This window comes from Nestor notabilis, unplaced genomic scaffold (assembly GCF_000696875.1).
Source record: "Nestor notabilis isolate BGI_N333 unplaced genomic scaffold, ASM69687v1 scaffold4698, whole genome shotgun sequence".
Lineage (NCBI taxonomy): Eukaryota > Metazoa > Chordata > Aves > Psittaciformes > Psittacidae > Nestor > Nestor notabilis.
Window position 1 is genome coordinate 25549 of NW_009940431.1, and position 14724 is coordinate 40272.

Below are 14724 nucleotides of genomic sequence, written 5' to 3' on the forward strand. Positions count from 1 at the left end.
TTTTGTTTACTGCCTTTAGTGGGCTCTCTGGGACTCACATGCCTGCCTCTGTTTTACCTCTGCCTTGTGTAGTTAGTGCAGATTTCCCAGGATTTGTAAAACGTGAAAAGTAGGAAAGGAATTCTGAGGAAACCACGTAGCTTTACAATTTCAGTCATATAAAGGTATGGCTTTAATACAATCACTTTTCTGAGAGCCTACGAGGGGGATATTGTTCTCAGAAGTATTGTTTCGTAGAAAGAAGTATGTTACCTCAAGGAAGTTGCCACTATGGAAAGGATAAAAGATATAATTATAAACTAAATGTACATCTATCAGAAAAGACACACACACAGGCTAATAGATCATTTGTATCAAAATATATATTGGATTATTCCATTATATTCTATTTTTATTTTGTCTATGTATAGTTTTTTTAATTTCTTTTTTTTTTTTTTTTTTTTTTTACTGAAGACTGCTCCATTCCTATTTCAGAAGGAACATGTCAGAAAAGAGACAGAGACTTGGGAAAACAGACAAATGTCAGATTGCTTGATATTTTAGTGGATTAGGAACAAGGCATTTGTTAGTGTAGTTGTTAGTACCAATCTTACCATAAAGAGAGCAAGGGCACCACCTCCTGGTTTAGAAATATATTTATTTGGGTCATGAAAGTTTTTCTTCAAGTACTGCATTCAAAAACAGACAGGCCTACCAAACAAGCTGTACTTCTTTAGGAAAGCTTTCTCCTGAAATCTGAGCTTATGCAAGGCAATTTTAACAACTGATGTGTTTGCAGTTGCCTGTTCACACAACGAACAGTACGTAGCTACAATGCTGGCCATAAATGATGGAATATGGGGTAGTTACAGATTTGTGAAAGCAAGAAAGTGTTTCACACTTCTTTTCCACATTAGTACATGGGCTCTTCCTCACCCAGGGCATCAAACTCCAGCGTTCACATCATTTTCGATAGATCTGATTGGTATTCGATAACCACTGAAACATTTACTCACTGACTCAAGTAGGAATAGCATCTTTAGCATGACAATGGTTTAGGTCTTTTACGAGCTGGAGGTCATGAAATAAATTATTATTACTATAGAAGTAAGACATCAAACTATAGTTCAAACAGGTTTTGAACATTTTCAAATGACCTTGTTTCCAAAAGGCTTCTAGTTGAGAAAACACAGGTTAGTACGTGGCCAGCTGCAGGGAGTAGTCCCTTCACTAGCAAAAGGAGTTATATTCTTATGCACAGGTTTGATTTAGACATACATTGAGGACTTTATAAATTCAACTGTCTGGTAGTTCTGAGACAATTCAAATGAAGAAAATTAAATCCCTAGCTGACCAGGAGATAAGCTGTAGAGTGCAATTAAAAAGCCTGAGCAGCAGCCTGGATCCTCCAAGTTAGAGCAGGCTGAATGTCTGCTTAATTCTTCCTAGAGGCCACAATGAATCGCCCTTAGCATAGTGTTCTCCTGAATAACAAGTGGCACTTTGGAAAACCCTGCGTCAGGCTGATTAGACATAACCAGACTCTGGTACTTTATACTCTGATAAGGGACTTTGTGAGGACTGGTCACTTATAAATAAAATGATCATCTGTCAAAACTTCCATGAAAGTTAAGAATCAGCGCCAAAGGAAGCGGCCAATTTCTATACAGAGGCCTTCGTTAGCCATTTGGCCAGACAATCCTCAAGGATTTTAAGTGCAAGTGAGCTCAGAACAGCAGCAGCAGCCTCTTCACAAATTTTGGAAAACAACATGAAACATTAACAACTTCTGTGCCTTTGCCAAGGAAAAAGATATCACAGCCCATTTCCTCTTCAAGCAACCAGAGCCAAGGTTCACCTTGCCCACTTACAAGCAAAATTATATGAGATATTTAATTTTTATCTTGTATAATTCAATTCTGCTTTGTACATGAAAATTCCAGGGAAGAGTGAAAACCGCGTATAACTTGATTGCTTCCCATGAGCTACGATGAGGTTAGCAGATTTTTGTAACATGTTTACATCAAGCACATTTCAGTAACAGACACATAACCCCTGTTTTGTCTATTAGTACCAGTTCTCAGAAGATAGCAGTAGAGGTGTTGATACAGTGTCCTGTTTTCGCCTTTGGAAGATGCTTTGTACATCTGAGAGATGTGCAAAACAAAAATAATCTAGGGTTGCATCAAGCTTGTGCATTTATTGGTGGCTTATTAAAAATTATTCATTGCTGTAAATGAATGCTAATAACAAATTAGTAAAAACTTTTTCTTTTCTTCTTTTTTTTTTTTTTTTTACAGAAATAGTTTTATTACAAATTTGAATTCTTAAGAAATACACATGTAAGAAATTACACAAAGGCCTTGGCATTTGCAAAAATCCTTTGGTATTTGCATGGTAATAGTCTATAAAACACTTTTGGACACAGAAGTGCTCAAATAATGGTATCATTGCATAGAAATTCTTTAGAAATATTTCTGAGGCCACTTTGAAGAATTTTTTTGGCACAATATTAACAAAATTAAGGCCTTATGCTTTTCAAAATCAAGTCATTCAGTGTGTGAGTAGTGTTTAAAACCCTGAAAATATTAAATACAGAATAAAGACTATAAGCTTAAAGCAGGATTTACTATAATAAACACAAATAGCTGTTAACCTGGGTTCAGTCTCTGCAACTTCAGCATTGAAATGGCCTACTGTAAAATGAACATTTCACATCATATTTTGGCATTTAACACCTAATTCATGACACTGAAAAGAAGAAATCTTTTGCAAGCTTCTTTGGGTAAACTTAGAGCTTGATTTGCCTAATGGTCGATATCTATATAAATTACTAAAATATTTATATATATATTTTTTCTTGACCATTGCTGGATCATTCTTTATTCCACAGGAAAGTTTGTTCTACTGCATAAAGAAGCTGCATAGTACCAACATGGCAGAAACACTTACTTGCCTATTTGGGAAACCAATTGGCAATCTCTTCCAGATGTAGTCCCGTTAAAACCAACAGCACTAAAGACTACAAACAGAAGCAAAGGTTTGCAGGATGGCACTCTATGTTGTGAAAAAACGGTTACATGTTGCTTACAGTCTGTAATCCCAAAACTCTTTTTTACATTAGTATTGCTTTGTACAGGAACAATAAGTACATACCCAAGAGTCTGGGATTTTGAGACATCTAGATAAACGGTAACAACAAACTTATCTGGGGAAGAAAAATGAATCTAAATATATAATACAAGAATGAGAAAGGGGGGTCAAACAGTATAAGGCAGAACTGCATACCTCCTAGCACCTTTGCATTTTTTCTGGATAAATGCTGACTTTTTCTTCTATCAGTGCATTGCATTTATATAAAAAATACATATATTTTGATCAAAAGTGCCATTTGGCATGTCAACGTTTGAAGCTTATCTTTGTTGTCTCTTTTCTTCTTCAGCAAGGACAGGGCCAGTAAAGCAGTGTGTGTTAGTTATGCAAGTTCCTAAAAGGCACTTTACTGTTTTCATATTGGACAACAATGAGGTACATATGATATATGTCTAGGCTTCATTGCTGTTAAACGAATAGCACCATATTGTGTGAAATTAGTTGAAATTCAAAAGTCATTATGTTTTTCTCATACAGACTTGACAACGGCTAACGTTTGAACGCAGATCCCCTGCTTTCAAAGTTGAGGGAGTCGGTTTCCTGTTAAAAGCAAAGAAATGAAAAGACCCATTAGCAATTGTTGGTATCAACAGTCAGTTTTCAGGTTTAGAACTGGCAACATAAACTTTGCGTGCAGCCGAGTGCCTCTTTAAGCTGTGCTGAATCAAGAAGGCGTCCCTAAGTTCTCCAATGTATCTTCACTTTTGGTCACAAACTATCACAAAATTAGTTTTAAACATCAACCACTTCCAGTTTAGAATTCAGTTCTGTCACAAGGCTGAACATTTTCTTAACCAAAAGGCACAACCTGTTTAAACAGCAATTTAAGAACATGCTGGAATTTGGGTAGTAGAAAAAAAATAGGCAAAGAAACTGAAGACAGTTGACTATTCATGAGTTTCTGCTAACTCTTGTGACTACGTAAAAATGAAAAGCCAGAAAACAAATTATGCAATATAATATAGAAAAGACAAACTAAAATCTTTGTTCTCTAACCTATCATAAGGAGTTACTCCAGCATTTTCAGATACAAGTATGCTTACATTTAACACTTTTCTTCAAAAAAGATAAATTTATAGGAAAATGATAAGTATTTGTGAATCATGATGGTAGGACAGGTCCCCTGATCTGGAGTTATTTTATTAATTTGAAATACAGTTTGTTTCCCAAAAAGAGTATGAAGTTGGCAGGTCTCTGGGTAGGACTCAATGAATACAAACAACATTAGTGCTGACTCCTCTGAATTTTCCTCTGACCAGCTTTCCTCTTTTCTAGGGAGCCAGCGCTTACTCCAGTGTAGGCAAGTGGGCAAATGGAGAGTATCACAGACCCAGAGATGATCACTCCCAATGCTCAATTTTTCTACTTACTCAGTTGACAGCTATTTCATAGACACATAGTCAAAACTGGCTAAACAACCTGCTTCATTTTAAATGAGACAGGCTGAGAAGCATTCACAGATCTAGGAGACATGAAGAGATGAAGGGTACCAGGAGCAGCATCCTGGACAGCAGCAGAAGAGGGTCCTTGCTAGCACTCCAGAGGAATGTCTGCTCATCAGGTAAGCTGTGCAGACCTGGGAACTGGCCTATATGGTAATATAATAATAAAACTCATATGGAACAAATTAGACTGTGTTGAAAAATACTTATGTTTGGGAAACCAAAACAAAGCCTACTACCACTTAATTCCTGAAATCAGAACCTCAGCAGGACTGAAGAAATCCCTAAGACCTCTGCCTTCAGCTGCATTTTACTCAGACACACTTCCTCCAATATTAGGGAAAAGTAAATAATTGCTCAGCTCACTTAGTTCAACACCTGTGCAAATTTTAAGTGGTTCTATTACATGTTAACATCCACCAGGCAGAATGCTGTATTTTCATTTAATTTCGACCAGTATGTCAGCCTATCCCAGTTACGACTCAGTGAATACAATCCAACTTAGTGGAAATGCAAACAGTGCCAGGTACAAATGACACTAAGGGAAGATACATTCATTAATTTCCCCCAAAGCTATTACAATTTCTTTTTGTGATGAAAATCATTAACTGCATTTACTAACGAGGCTGGGGTGCAGCCCATACTTGAACCATGTATTTCATTCAAACAACACTTCTCTCATTCAGGGACATGGCTTGACTGAAGTTCAAATACTGATAAATAAATCATGAACTTACTTGAACATCTCATTCCTTTCTATAGTGGCAAGCCAGAAGCTGTAAGCGTTTGCATAATAATTGCAGGTGCCCCGGCCATGGCATTCAATGAAGGGAGCGCTGCGGAACTCCTCCAGGCAGGAACCAGGAGACGCCAGGGCCTGGCCAGAGCCCTCGGCACCAGCACTGGTGTGCTAGAAAAATGCAAAAGCATCAGTCAGAGAAATACTAGCTTAAGGAAAAGCAAGAAGGTAGAGCTGAAGGAACCAGAGGTGGCACTAGGTTCTTTCACTTAATGGCAGTACAACACACCAGCAACATCAAGTTCAGGGCACCTGTAGGCACAGAAATCCTACAGGACTGGCAGTAAGACCCAAGCTAACTCTATGCTGGCGACAGGCCAAGGACAGGTCTCTGTCCAAGAAGGCATACAGATTGGTATTGTTTATATCTGAATAGCTTAACCCAGTTCCTGTCCCACATCACTGTGGCCTCTTTCCTACTGCTGACTGCTAACAGCTCTGGATCCATGCTGTTTCTCAGACCATGCCCAGACTTTGCCTGGGAGAGTGCCTGTTGATATAGGCTGTGAGCATGACAGGAAGCATGCTAACACACCTCTATGGAGGACTACAGAGTAGCTCTTCCAGGCCACTCTTTAGCACTACTTATTTTACCAGTATAGATACAGGTGAAGAAACTGGATATAAGGTCAAAAATGCCATTTGAAAAATGAAGGCTTATTCATCAAAAAAATGGTAAGAGGACAGGCAGTGATATGCTACCACTCTAGGAAGCTACTGCAACATAGATGCAAAAGGACAACAGAAAATTATGCTTATTTCTTCATTTATTCAGCACTTGGATTCTGTCCTGGAGCTGCAAACAAGAAAGCAAGCTGTGTGCATTTCCCCAAAAGTGAACAACTAATTGCCACCATATCATTCTCATTTAGTAATTAGCCAGAATCTTTTTAATGACACCAGAAAGGATAGAGGTCTAATGCCCTCCTAAGGCATAGTCATATATTAACTTTCTCAGAGCAGGAGTGTAGATCAAATGCCTGAAACAAATGCTTTTCTCATCTCAGAGTATGCCCCAGTGCACTCACCATGACAAAGGAGTAACCAATCCAAAGTGAATTCCAGCCGTCAGGACACGGTGGTATTTGAATTGTTTGACTGTGAACAGCTATTACCATAGCAGGAGCTTCACACACAGAGCATCTAGAAAGACCAAGACGTGAATGAGCTATATGCACTTGAGGATTAATGCTACTTCTTTTTTCAGAAACTACTTTCTTTAAGAAATCTTGAATTAGAAAATGTTGTCACCTTCAGAAAAAAAGGAAAACTGTTTCATTTAGAAAAACAACCAGTTTTTCTATTTTGGGACAGCTTAACTATTAAGTCTTATTCCTGTTAGCAAAGAACAAGAGACCTCTTATCTGAATACTTAAATATATTTGTCTTTTCTAGTCCATTTGTACTGTAGTTTCTAAAAGCGCTCAGTGTCATGAACGTGAGAGGAAAATAGGAAAACATTGTAACTCAGTAAGTATCAATTAAAAGTGGTCTACTGAGATCAGAGGGAAGTAACAGCAATTCATCATCCTAAACTTAGCCCTGAGTGAGTTCCAGAGAGAAAGCCATCTCTCTGGAAAATGTCTTCCAAGGGTAATTAATGCTAATCTAATCTAATGCAGACTCTTCCCGATGCATTTTCGTTGAAAGTGGCTTTTATTTACAGTTGTGGTTTTTTATCTCCAGTAGGAGGTTTCTAGCAAAGTAATTTGAACAAGGAACTTGAAAGCAACTCTTCAGAAAGCTGTGCAGCACCAGTTCTTTAATTTCACATAAATTCATTGTGTCTCAGAACTGCTATGTTACTGAATAATCCAATGACCAATCGTGACTTCACAGGAGAAGCATAACAAATTTGAGTTGGGCTGGAAATTTTAATATGGGAGCTGGTAATAGAGAACTTGATAGATATAATCCATTTTCTTTTTTACAATGCTTAAATTGCCTACTGCAGTTAGCAATGATGAAAATGATTCAAAACAGAACTAAACAGTCCGATTCCTATTATCAGAGCAGTGGAAAGAATCAAGTGCAAAATGGATTAAGTTGGATACTGGAAATGCACAGAAGCAAAGGAATTCAGAATTAAAGCCTTCTATTTCTGACTTGTGAAGACTGCTTTCATACCTACTGCCTTCATCTTTAGCGCAGAAGCAAGACAGTTATTTTAAGAAACACATTGATGAAAGAGTAAGTTAAAAGAAGAATGTAAAGCTGCTTCTGTTCCTGGAGCTCTGCTTTGCTTCAAGAGTTTTCTGGTATTTCAAGTGGAAGGCCTTACATGAAAAGAAGTCCCATGACCCAAGGCTGCAAGTGACACTTCCATACCTTTTCAACTTTTGGACTGGGAAAGCTGTTGGTTTAAAAGCCTCAACTAATAAAATAAACGGAAAGAATAGCCTTCTCAGATTCCTTGCTGGTTTAAAAAATGTGTATTACAATTGTCTCATCCTCTGTTACGGCTAAAAGATGAAAAACCCATATACATGCACATGCACACATACATGTGTGTGCACACATATATATACACAAACACACACATATACATTTTTATGGTGAAAAAGCTACTCTATCTGCATAAGATAAGGCAAAATGTTGGTGGGTACCTCCTTGAGAAAGAGTTTCATAAGTGGTTGTTAAAAGTTACTTTGGGTGCTTGGTCAGGGAATGCATAAAAGCGACATGAATTTCAGAGGCTGGTATTTGAATTTTGCTGCAAGTCAAGCCCCTTCCATTCACGCCCAGTGAACAACTGGAAAAATAAGACAACAAAAACTATAGCCTGTCTTGAGAATCTTGCTCTCAATCTGCTTACTCATTTTCAAGACATACCAATATTTACAGCACTAAGCCAAAAACAGAGTACAAGACACAAGATGGACTCTATTATGCAAAATAAATATCAAATGTTTTGCAGTAGAGCCAAATAGCTTTTTGAACATACCAAGATGTCAAGACTACAACCCACTGATGATCTGAATTATCCTTTCTCTTGGATGGTTTACACAGACCCGAGAAAACAATTACAGCAATCTCCACTCCCATTCATTTTGCAAGCAGGAAGAGGGATCAGCAAGAGCAGATACAGATTAGAAGCAATGATAGGAATCAAAGTAATGCCTATATATAACAATTATCAATTAAGCTATAAATTGGATATTCTTTGTCAGATTCTTATCTAATGACAGTGATACAGTTCATCACACCTCCACCTTCAGCACTGGGCATAATATGCCAGGACAGCTTTTGCTAGAGGTCTTGAAATTTAAAATGGTCCTAAAGTCTGACATGTTGGATTGATGCAGAACAGTTACATGCCACAACTTATGCTAGCAAAGAATCTGGAATTATTAAAAAAATAGATGATTGATTTTGCAACTGTTTCCTCTAATTCACACAACAATGGCTGTATTCAACCAGTATGTCCAAAACAATGGAAGAAGTCTGGCAGCCTAATGTATGACAAAAATGTTACCATTTTCATACAAAAGAAAATTGAGCCCTGAAAAGCTTCTAGCTATGGCTAGTCAAAAACCAGAAATGTTTTGGACAAGAATTGTAAATAAATTCAGAACTTTTTCTCATTCAAAGTACATCATAACTTTTGCAAAAAACCATTTCAAAGTAAAACTTTTCATCTGCATTAGATTCAAAATAAACTACTTTATTTGTTTAGGTTTTCCTCCAAATGGATTTATTTTTGATCAAAGTCTAAACTGAAAATATGCACACTTTGAAACACTTCATTAAAGGAACTCAAACTTTAAATTTAAAAGCAGAAAATAAAAATGTACAGATTAAAAGCCTTTCCCAAAAAATAATGTACCATACGCACTTTTCACAGGCTTCTTCATTTTACAAACACAGCAGAACTAAAACCGTACCTGCTGATGAATGGTCTGATACTATCACCAGTGATAGGAGCCATACTCATTGGCATAGGTTCAGGAGTGGACAGCCAGTAGGAATAGTCATTCCTTGATGCAAAGTTACATACGTTGTTGATATTGCAGAATAAGAAAGGCATGGTACTAAATTTACGAAGACAGCTTCCCGCTGTGCCTGAAATGTTAAGTGAAAGGTTCCTTGTTAACCCATTTTTGTTGAACCATTTCCAACTGCCAAGCAAAGATTTCCAAGAGCAGCTAAAAAGCAGATTTCACTTGTTCTGGAGGGCCCAGTTCTCTTGGAGGAATTGACTTCTCTTACTCCCTAAGGAAGGAACAGGGCAAGGCAAGGAGTAGCCCAGTCTTGCTTGTAGAATTATGGAATAGCTTAGGTTGGAACAGACCTCTAGAGGTCACCTATCCCAAGCTCCTGCCAGTTAGAACAGGTGCTTGAGTCCCTAGCCAGTTTGAGTTCCGAGTATCATCAAACACAGAGGTTTAACAACCTCTCTGGGGTTCCGTTCCAGTGTTTGAGCATCAGCACAGTAAAAAAAGCTTTTCTTTGTTTTACAGGAATATACCTCATACTTAGGTCCATTGCTTCTTCTGTTACTGAGCCCCTCTGAGAAAAGTTGTTTCCATCTTCTCTACCCTCCCTGTAGACAGCTGTAGACAGCAATAATAGCCTCTCCCTATATTTCTGTTAAGGTTGAGCAAACCCTTACAGTTCCATCAGACCCCACTAGCCATTTTAGTAGCCAGCTTTTGTATTTACTGTGGTGTGACAATGTCTTCCTTGTTCTGGGAGGCCCAAGTCTGGGCACAATATACCAGATGCGGTCTCACAACTGCCAAGCACAGGGGAAGAATCATTTCCCTCCATCTGCTGGATGCACTTTTGTCAATAGAGACCAGTAGGCTGGGGAAGAGGGAACAGCATAGTTGTTGCAAGGGCACACTGCTAACTCATGTTCAGTGTTGCTCACCAGGACTCCCAAGCTGTAAAGCAGCTTTCTAGCAGCAGTCTGTATTGCTGCCACTGGAAGTAGCAGTCAGTCCCCAGTCTGTTCTGTTGCACAAGGTTATTTCATTCTAGGTGTACCCCTTTACCTCTGCCTTTACTGAACTCTGTGAGGTTCTTCTCAGCCCTTTTCTGCAGCTTGGCCAGGTCCTTCTGAATGGCAACTGCGCCCACTAGGGAATCAACCATTCTTCCCTGTCTGGCATTGCACATTATGAACTTGCTGAAAGTACACTCTATCCCATCACCCATGTCATTAATAAAATCATTGAGCAGTATTTTCCAGTACTAATTCCTGAGGGACATCACTAATCAACAACCACCACTCAGACTTTGTACATCTGATCACATCCCTCTGAGCCTGATGGATCCACCAATTTTCCACTCATCGCCTATTTAGCCAGCCCATATCTCACTAATTTGACTACAAAGATACATGGATGACCACATCAAAGGCTTTGATAAAGACTTTCTTAGGTAAACTGACATTGTTGCCACAATACACCAAACCATTATTTGTAGCAGCCTAGAAGGCATAATAAATTACCAGCTAGCCAAGAGTAATAACACAGGTTTGTTCAATACAGTTCTACAAATGAAAGAAACATTTGGTTTGTAATGAATTCTAACTGAATTCTAATCTGGTCTCTACTTACCCAAATCTTGGCCATGTGCTCTTTCATTGCCTTGTACATAAAGCAAGGAGTAGCCATGGTAAATCAGCCTTGTTCCAAATGGACACGCTGGTTCTTCAGTGGTTTGACTGTGTCTGGTAACAAGGAAGCCATGAGCAACAGATGGTGCACCTGGTGGGCCCATAGCCCCAGGCAAACCTTCAGGGCCAGGTGGACCAGGGAATCCTCTGGGCCCTACAATACAAAGAGTCTTCTTTTATCTCTTAGACAGCTGTACTCTGCCTACATAACTAAATAAGTTAAATTAGATGCATTCACACCTAATCTCCTATGTTATTTTTCTATGAAGGAATCAAGTCTTTGAAGAACTCATGGGCTTACCTGGGGGACCATAAGGACCAGCTTCTCCTTTTTGCCCAGGTTTACCATCAAACCCTGGACTACCAGGTGGTCCAGGTACACCTGAAGGTCCTGTCACTCCTGTTGAAAACCAAGGAATAGTTATTACTGGATATTACTTCCATTAGTTCTGACTTTTTGCCTTTTTATTCAGTACAGCACAGGCACACCTCGGCATAAACTAAACTCATGCAGATTCAGTGCATGTATTTCGATATCTAGAGCACATATGCGGGTTACTGCAGGCAAAGTGATTATAATAGAGAAAAACACAGAAGTAAGCAGAGGGTGTGCTTCTAAAATAACTAGTGTTTGCCTGGAATATGAAAAGGAAGGGCAGCAATCTCTTCCCTCTCTGCTTATCATATGACTCAATCAAAAATAGACCATAAAAAAGTAGGGTCATGAACAGTGGGAAAAGCAGTATTCTCTTAGCTTCTTCCAAAACAGGTTTTCAGACATACATTATGTCCTCCCTTTGTCAATTTCTAGGGATGCTTTGAGTCCTACATAAACTTAGTAACTCTGGCTTTGGGAAAAATAAGTTAATATCATCAGCACCATACCAAAACTTCTGTGGCACCTGACAAGCTTTAGAGAGGCACAGCTGTCATTTCCTGGTCACTCAAATAGCCATATTGAACTGTCTACAGAGAATAGCAACAGATCCCTTACAAGCAAACCCATGCTGTGTTCAATCACTGAGATGATTTCATATCTATTTCCTAATTGAAAGCAGCTGCAAAGTTGTAAGCCCACCTTCAAAAGCAATCTTCCATTCTCTATTATATTAAATAGAAACAAGATATTAATTATATTCCACTGTAATACCCCATTATCTTCTCATAAAACAATCAGGAACAAAGCTTTTCCTTACAATCTTACTAGCTAACGAACACCTCTGAACTCCCATTCTCCATGTCCTGTCATTCTGAAGGACATGTGTCCTTGTGCCAGCATTTCATTTGTTTGCTCCATTCTCTTATTTATTTTCTTAAACTCGTTTTCTAACATGTTTAATTTTTGCAGTTCACCTTTTCTTTATAAAAACTGCAATCTAGGACTATGGAACAAGCTTCCTCAGGAAGCACTTTCTACTCCAAGATCAAAGCGGTTTTCCTCACGCTTGTCTTCTCCCAGAGACAGATAGTAATTAAGCTTGGATTCAGCAATAAAGACAGAAGATATCCTAACAAATACATTCTGGGGAAAGGATGAGCAGTGTGTTGCCAGTCATTCTGCTTACTGGTGATCTCCAATACTGATGTGATGACCGCAGAGTGAAAGCCTATAAGAAAATCACTAGGAAGGCATCTGTTCCTGGGACTCTTTTGGATGAGCTTCAAAATGAAAGACTCTCCTCCTCATCGCTGACACAATTTAAGTGGCTTATAAAAAGCTATGTAATATTATATCAAAAATCTTCTAATGTCTAGCCTACCACCAGTCTATTTTTACATTACTTAAAATGTGTTTCTATTGCAAGTTTGAAACTCTCACCTTGTTGTCCTTTGGGACCTGGAAGTCCTGGGAATCCTTTGAGACCAACTGGTCCTACAGGGCCAGGTAAACCAGGATCACCTTTAACAAGCTGAAATGCACCTGGTGGGCCTGGTGGACCTTGTAAACCTTCAAAGTTAACAGAGGAAATCAGCACATATTTAGTATTGCACAATAAAGTGAGAAAACAATGTTACTTTGTATTGCCATTTAGAGTCAGAGAATAGACAAAGCCTATAGCTACAAGGTATCAATGTGTCCGAGACCTTATACGTGACTTGAGTAGGGTCATACCTGTTATGAAGCCAAACCCAAAGTTAACTGATGGTATAAGACAATGGGGTTCAAGGCACAATGGGGGAAACAGCCTAGGCTGGGCCTCTGCCACGGACAAGCCTCTGGTAACACTTAATTAGCTGCACATGCTGCTGCTGCAAACCATATTGCTACCTCCTACATTCCCATCTCCCACCACGAAGAACAGAGCATGCCCACAGATGCAGATCTGACAAGAAGCACTGTGACCAGGGTGTGCAAACAGGGAGCAGCATCTGTTGGGGGTGGCATTGTCAGTTTGGACAGCAGTTTGCTCAGAAGGGCTGCACGCTTTGCCAGTTACTGGGCTGCTGTCTGCTCTGCTCCACAGCAGGCTGAGGCTGCAGCCCTGACAGTCATGCCAAATGATGGCTGTGCAAACCTACCCAGAAGCTTGAGGTCACCAGAGAATTACAATTAGAAGGATAACATCTTTCAAAAGAATTACCATTTTTAAAGTGGACTATTTTACTAAGAACTGTAAGGAGACTGTGACCTGCAGAATGAGAATGGTGTCTACACGGGCAACTGCAAGGCCGTAGCTGAAACCCAAACGGAAGCTCTGTAGCCTATTTATGTGGACATCTCCATCCAAACAGACATCCCAAGGACTGAAATAGCTGCCCAGACTTCAGGTTGCTGAGTTTCCTCAGCATGTCTGCAGATGACACCAAGCTGAGTGGTGTAGTCAATATGGTAGAAGGAAGAGATGCCACACAGTGGAACCTTGACATGCTTCAGAAGCAGGCCAGTGTGAACCTCATGAAGTTCATCAGCACCAAGTGCAAGGTCCTGCACGTGGGTCAGGGCAATCCTCATTATCAATACAGACTAGGGGATGAATGGACTGAGAGCAGCCCTGCAGAGAAAAACTTGTGGATAGAAGAAAAACTGGCTGTGAGCTGGCAATGTGTGACGTTGTAGGCCTGGAAGTGTTCAAGGCAGGTTGGATGCAGCTCTGAGCAACCTGGTCTAGCGGGAGGTGTCCCTGCCTACGGCAGGCGAATGGAACTAGATGATCTTTAAAGTCCCTTCCTACCCAAACCATTTTGTGACTCTATGATTCAGATGCTGATACCAGATATGTGGTTTCATATTCTAGTTTGTTACATTGAATAAAAGGGGGAGAGAGATACCATTATTAGTCACAAATAACCATTTTAGCAACATCTGGGGGAAAAAAGCATGTCTTCATATTATACCTTTAGATCCAGGAAGACCTTGGTCACCTCGCTCACCCTTAAGGCCTGGGAATCCAGGAGATCCTTTTGGACCTGAAGTCAAAGGGAATATTTACATGAAAATTCAATATATTCTTGATTTGGAAGGGTATGTGCAGAATAATCACGTACCACCCTATGACCATGTAAAGGCCATGACTTTATTTGCACAAGTATTTTTTAACTGTTTGCAAGAACAAGATACAAACACAGAACTAGGTAACCAAATAAATGATGGCTAAAACCAAAACCTACCTTACTGCAATTAATAGTATCTTTAAAGTATAAGAATTCTTTTTCTATTAGTAACTGCATTTTTTATACATGCAGTGTTTTCATGTAAATGATGGTGACAGTAATAGCAATATAGTCAA

General features: G+C 39.2%; 1 protein-coding gene across 1 annotated transcript in view; it reads right to left on the reverse strand.

Annotated features, from left to right (window-relative positions):
• Window positions 1-3090: 3090 nt before the first annotated feature.
• The window catches only part of COL4A1 (collagen, type IV, alpha 1), a gene marked incomplete at its 5' end in the record, with an annotated part of 43252 nt that continues 31618 nt past the window's right edge, over window positions 3091-14724 (reverse strand). The window contains 8 exons of the mRNA XM_010020334.1: window positions 3091-3672; window positions 5312-5484; window positions 6402-6516; window positions 9258-9435; window positions 10938-11150; window positions 11298-11396; window positions 12816-12944; window positions 14333-14404. Of these exons, the coding sequence (XP_010018636.1) occupies window positions 3591-3672; window positions 5312-5484; window positions 6402-6516; window positions 9258-9435; window positions 10938-11150; window positions 11298-11396; window positions 12816-12944; window positions 14333-14404 (1061 nt within the window). The remainder of the gene's footprint in view (window positions 3673-5311; window positions 5485-6401; window positions 6517-9257; window positions 9436-10937; window positions 11151-11297; window positions 11397-12815; window positions 12945-14332; window positions 14405-14724) is intronic.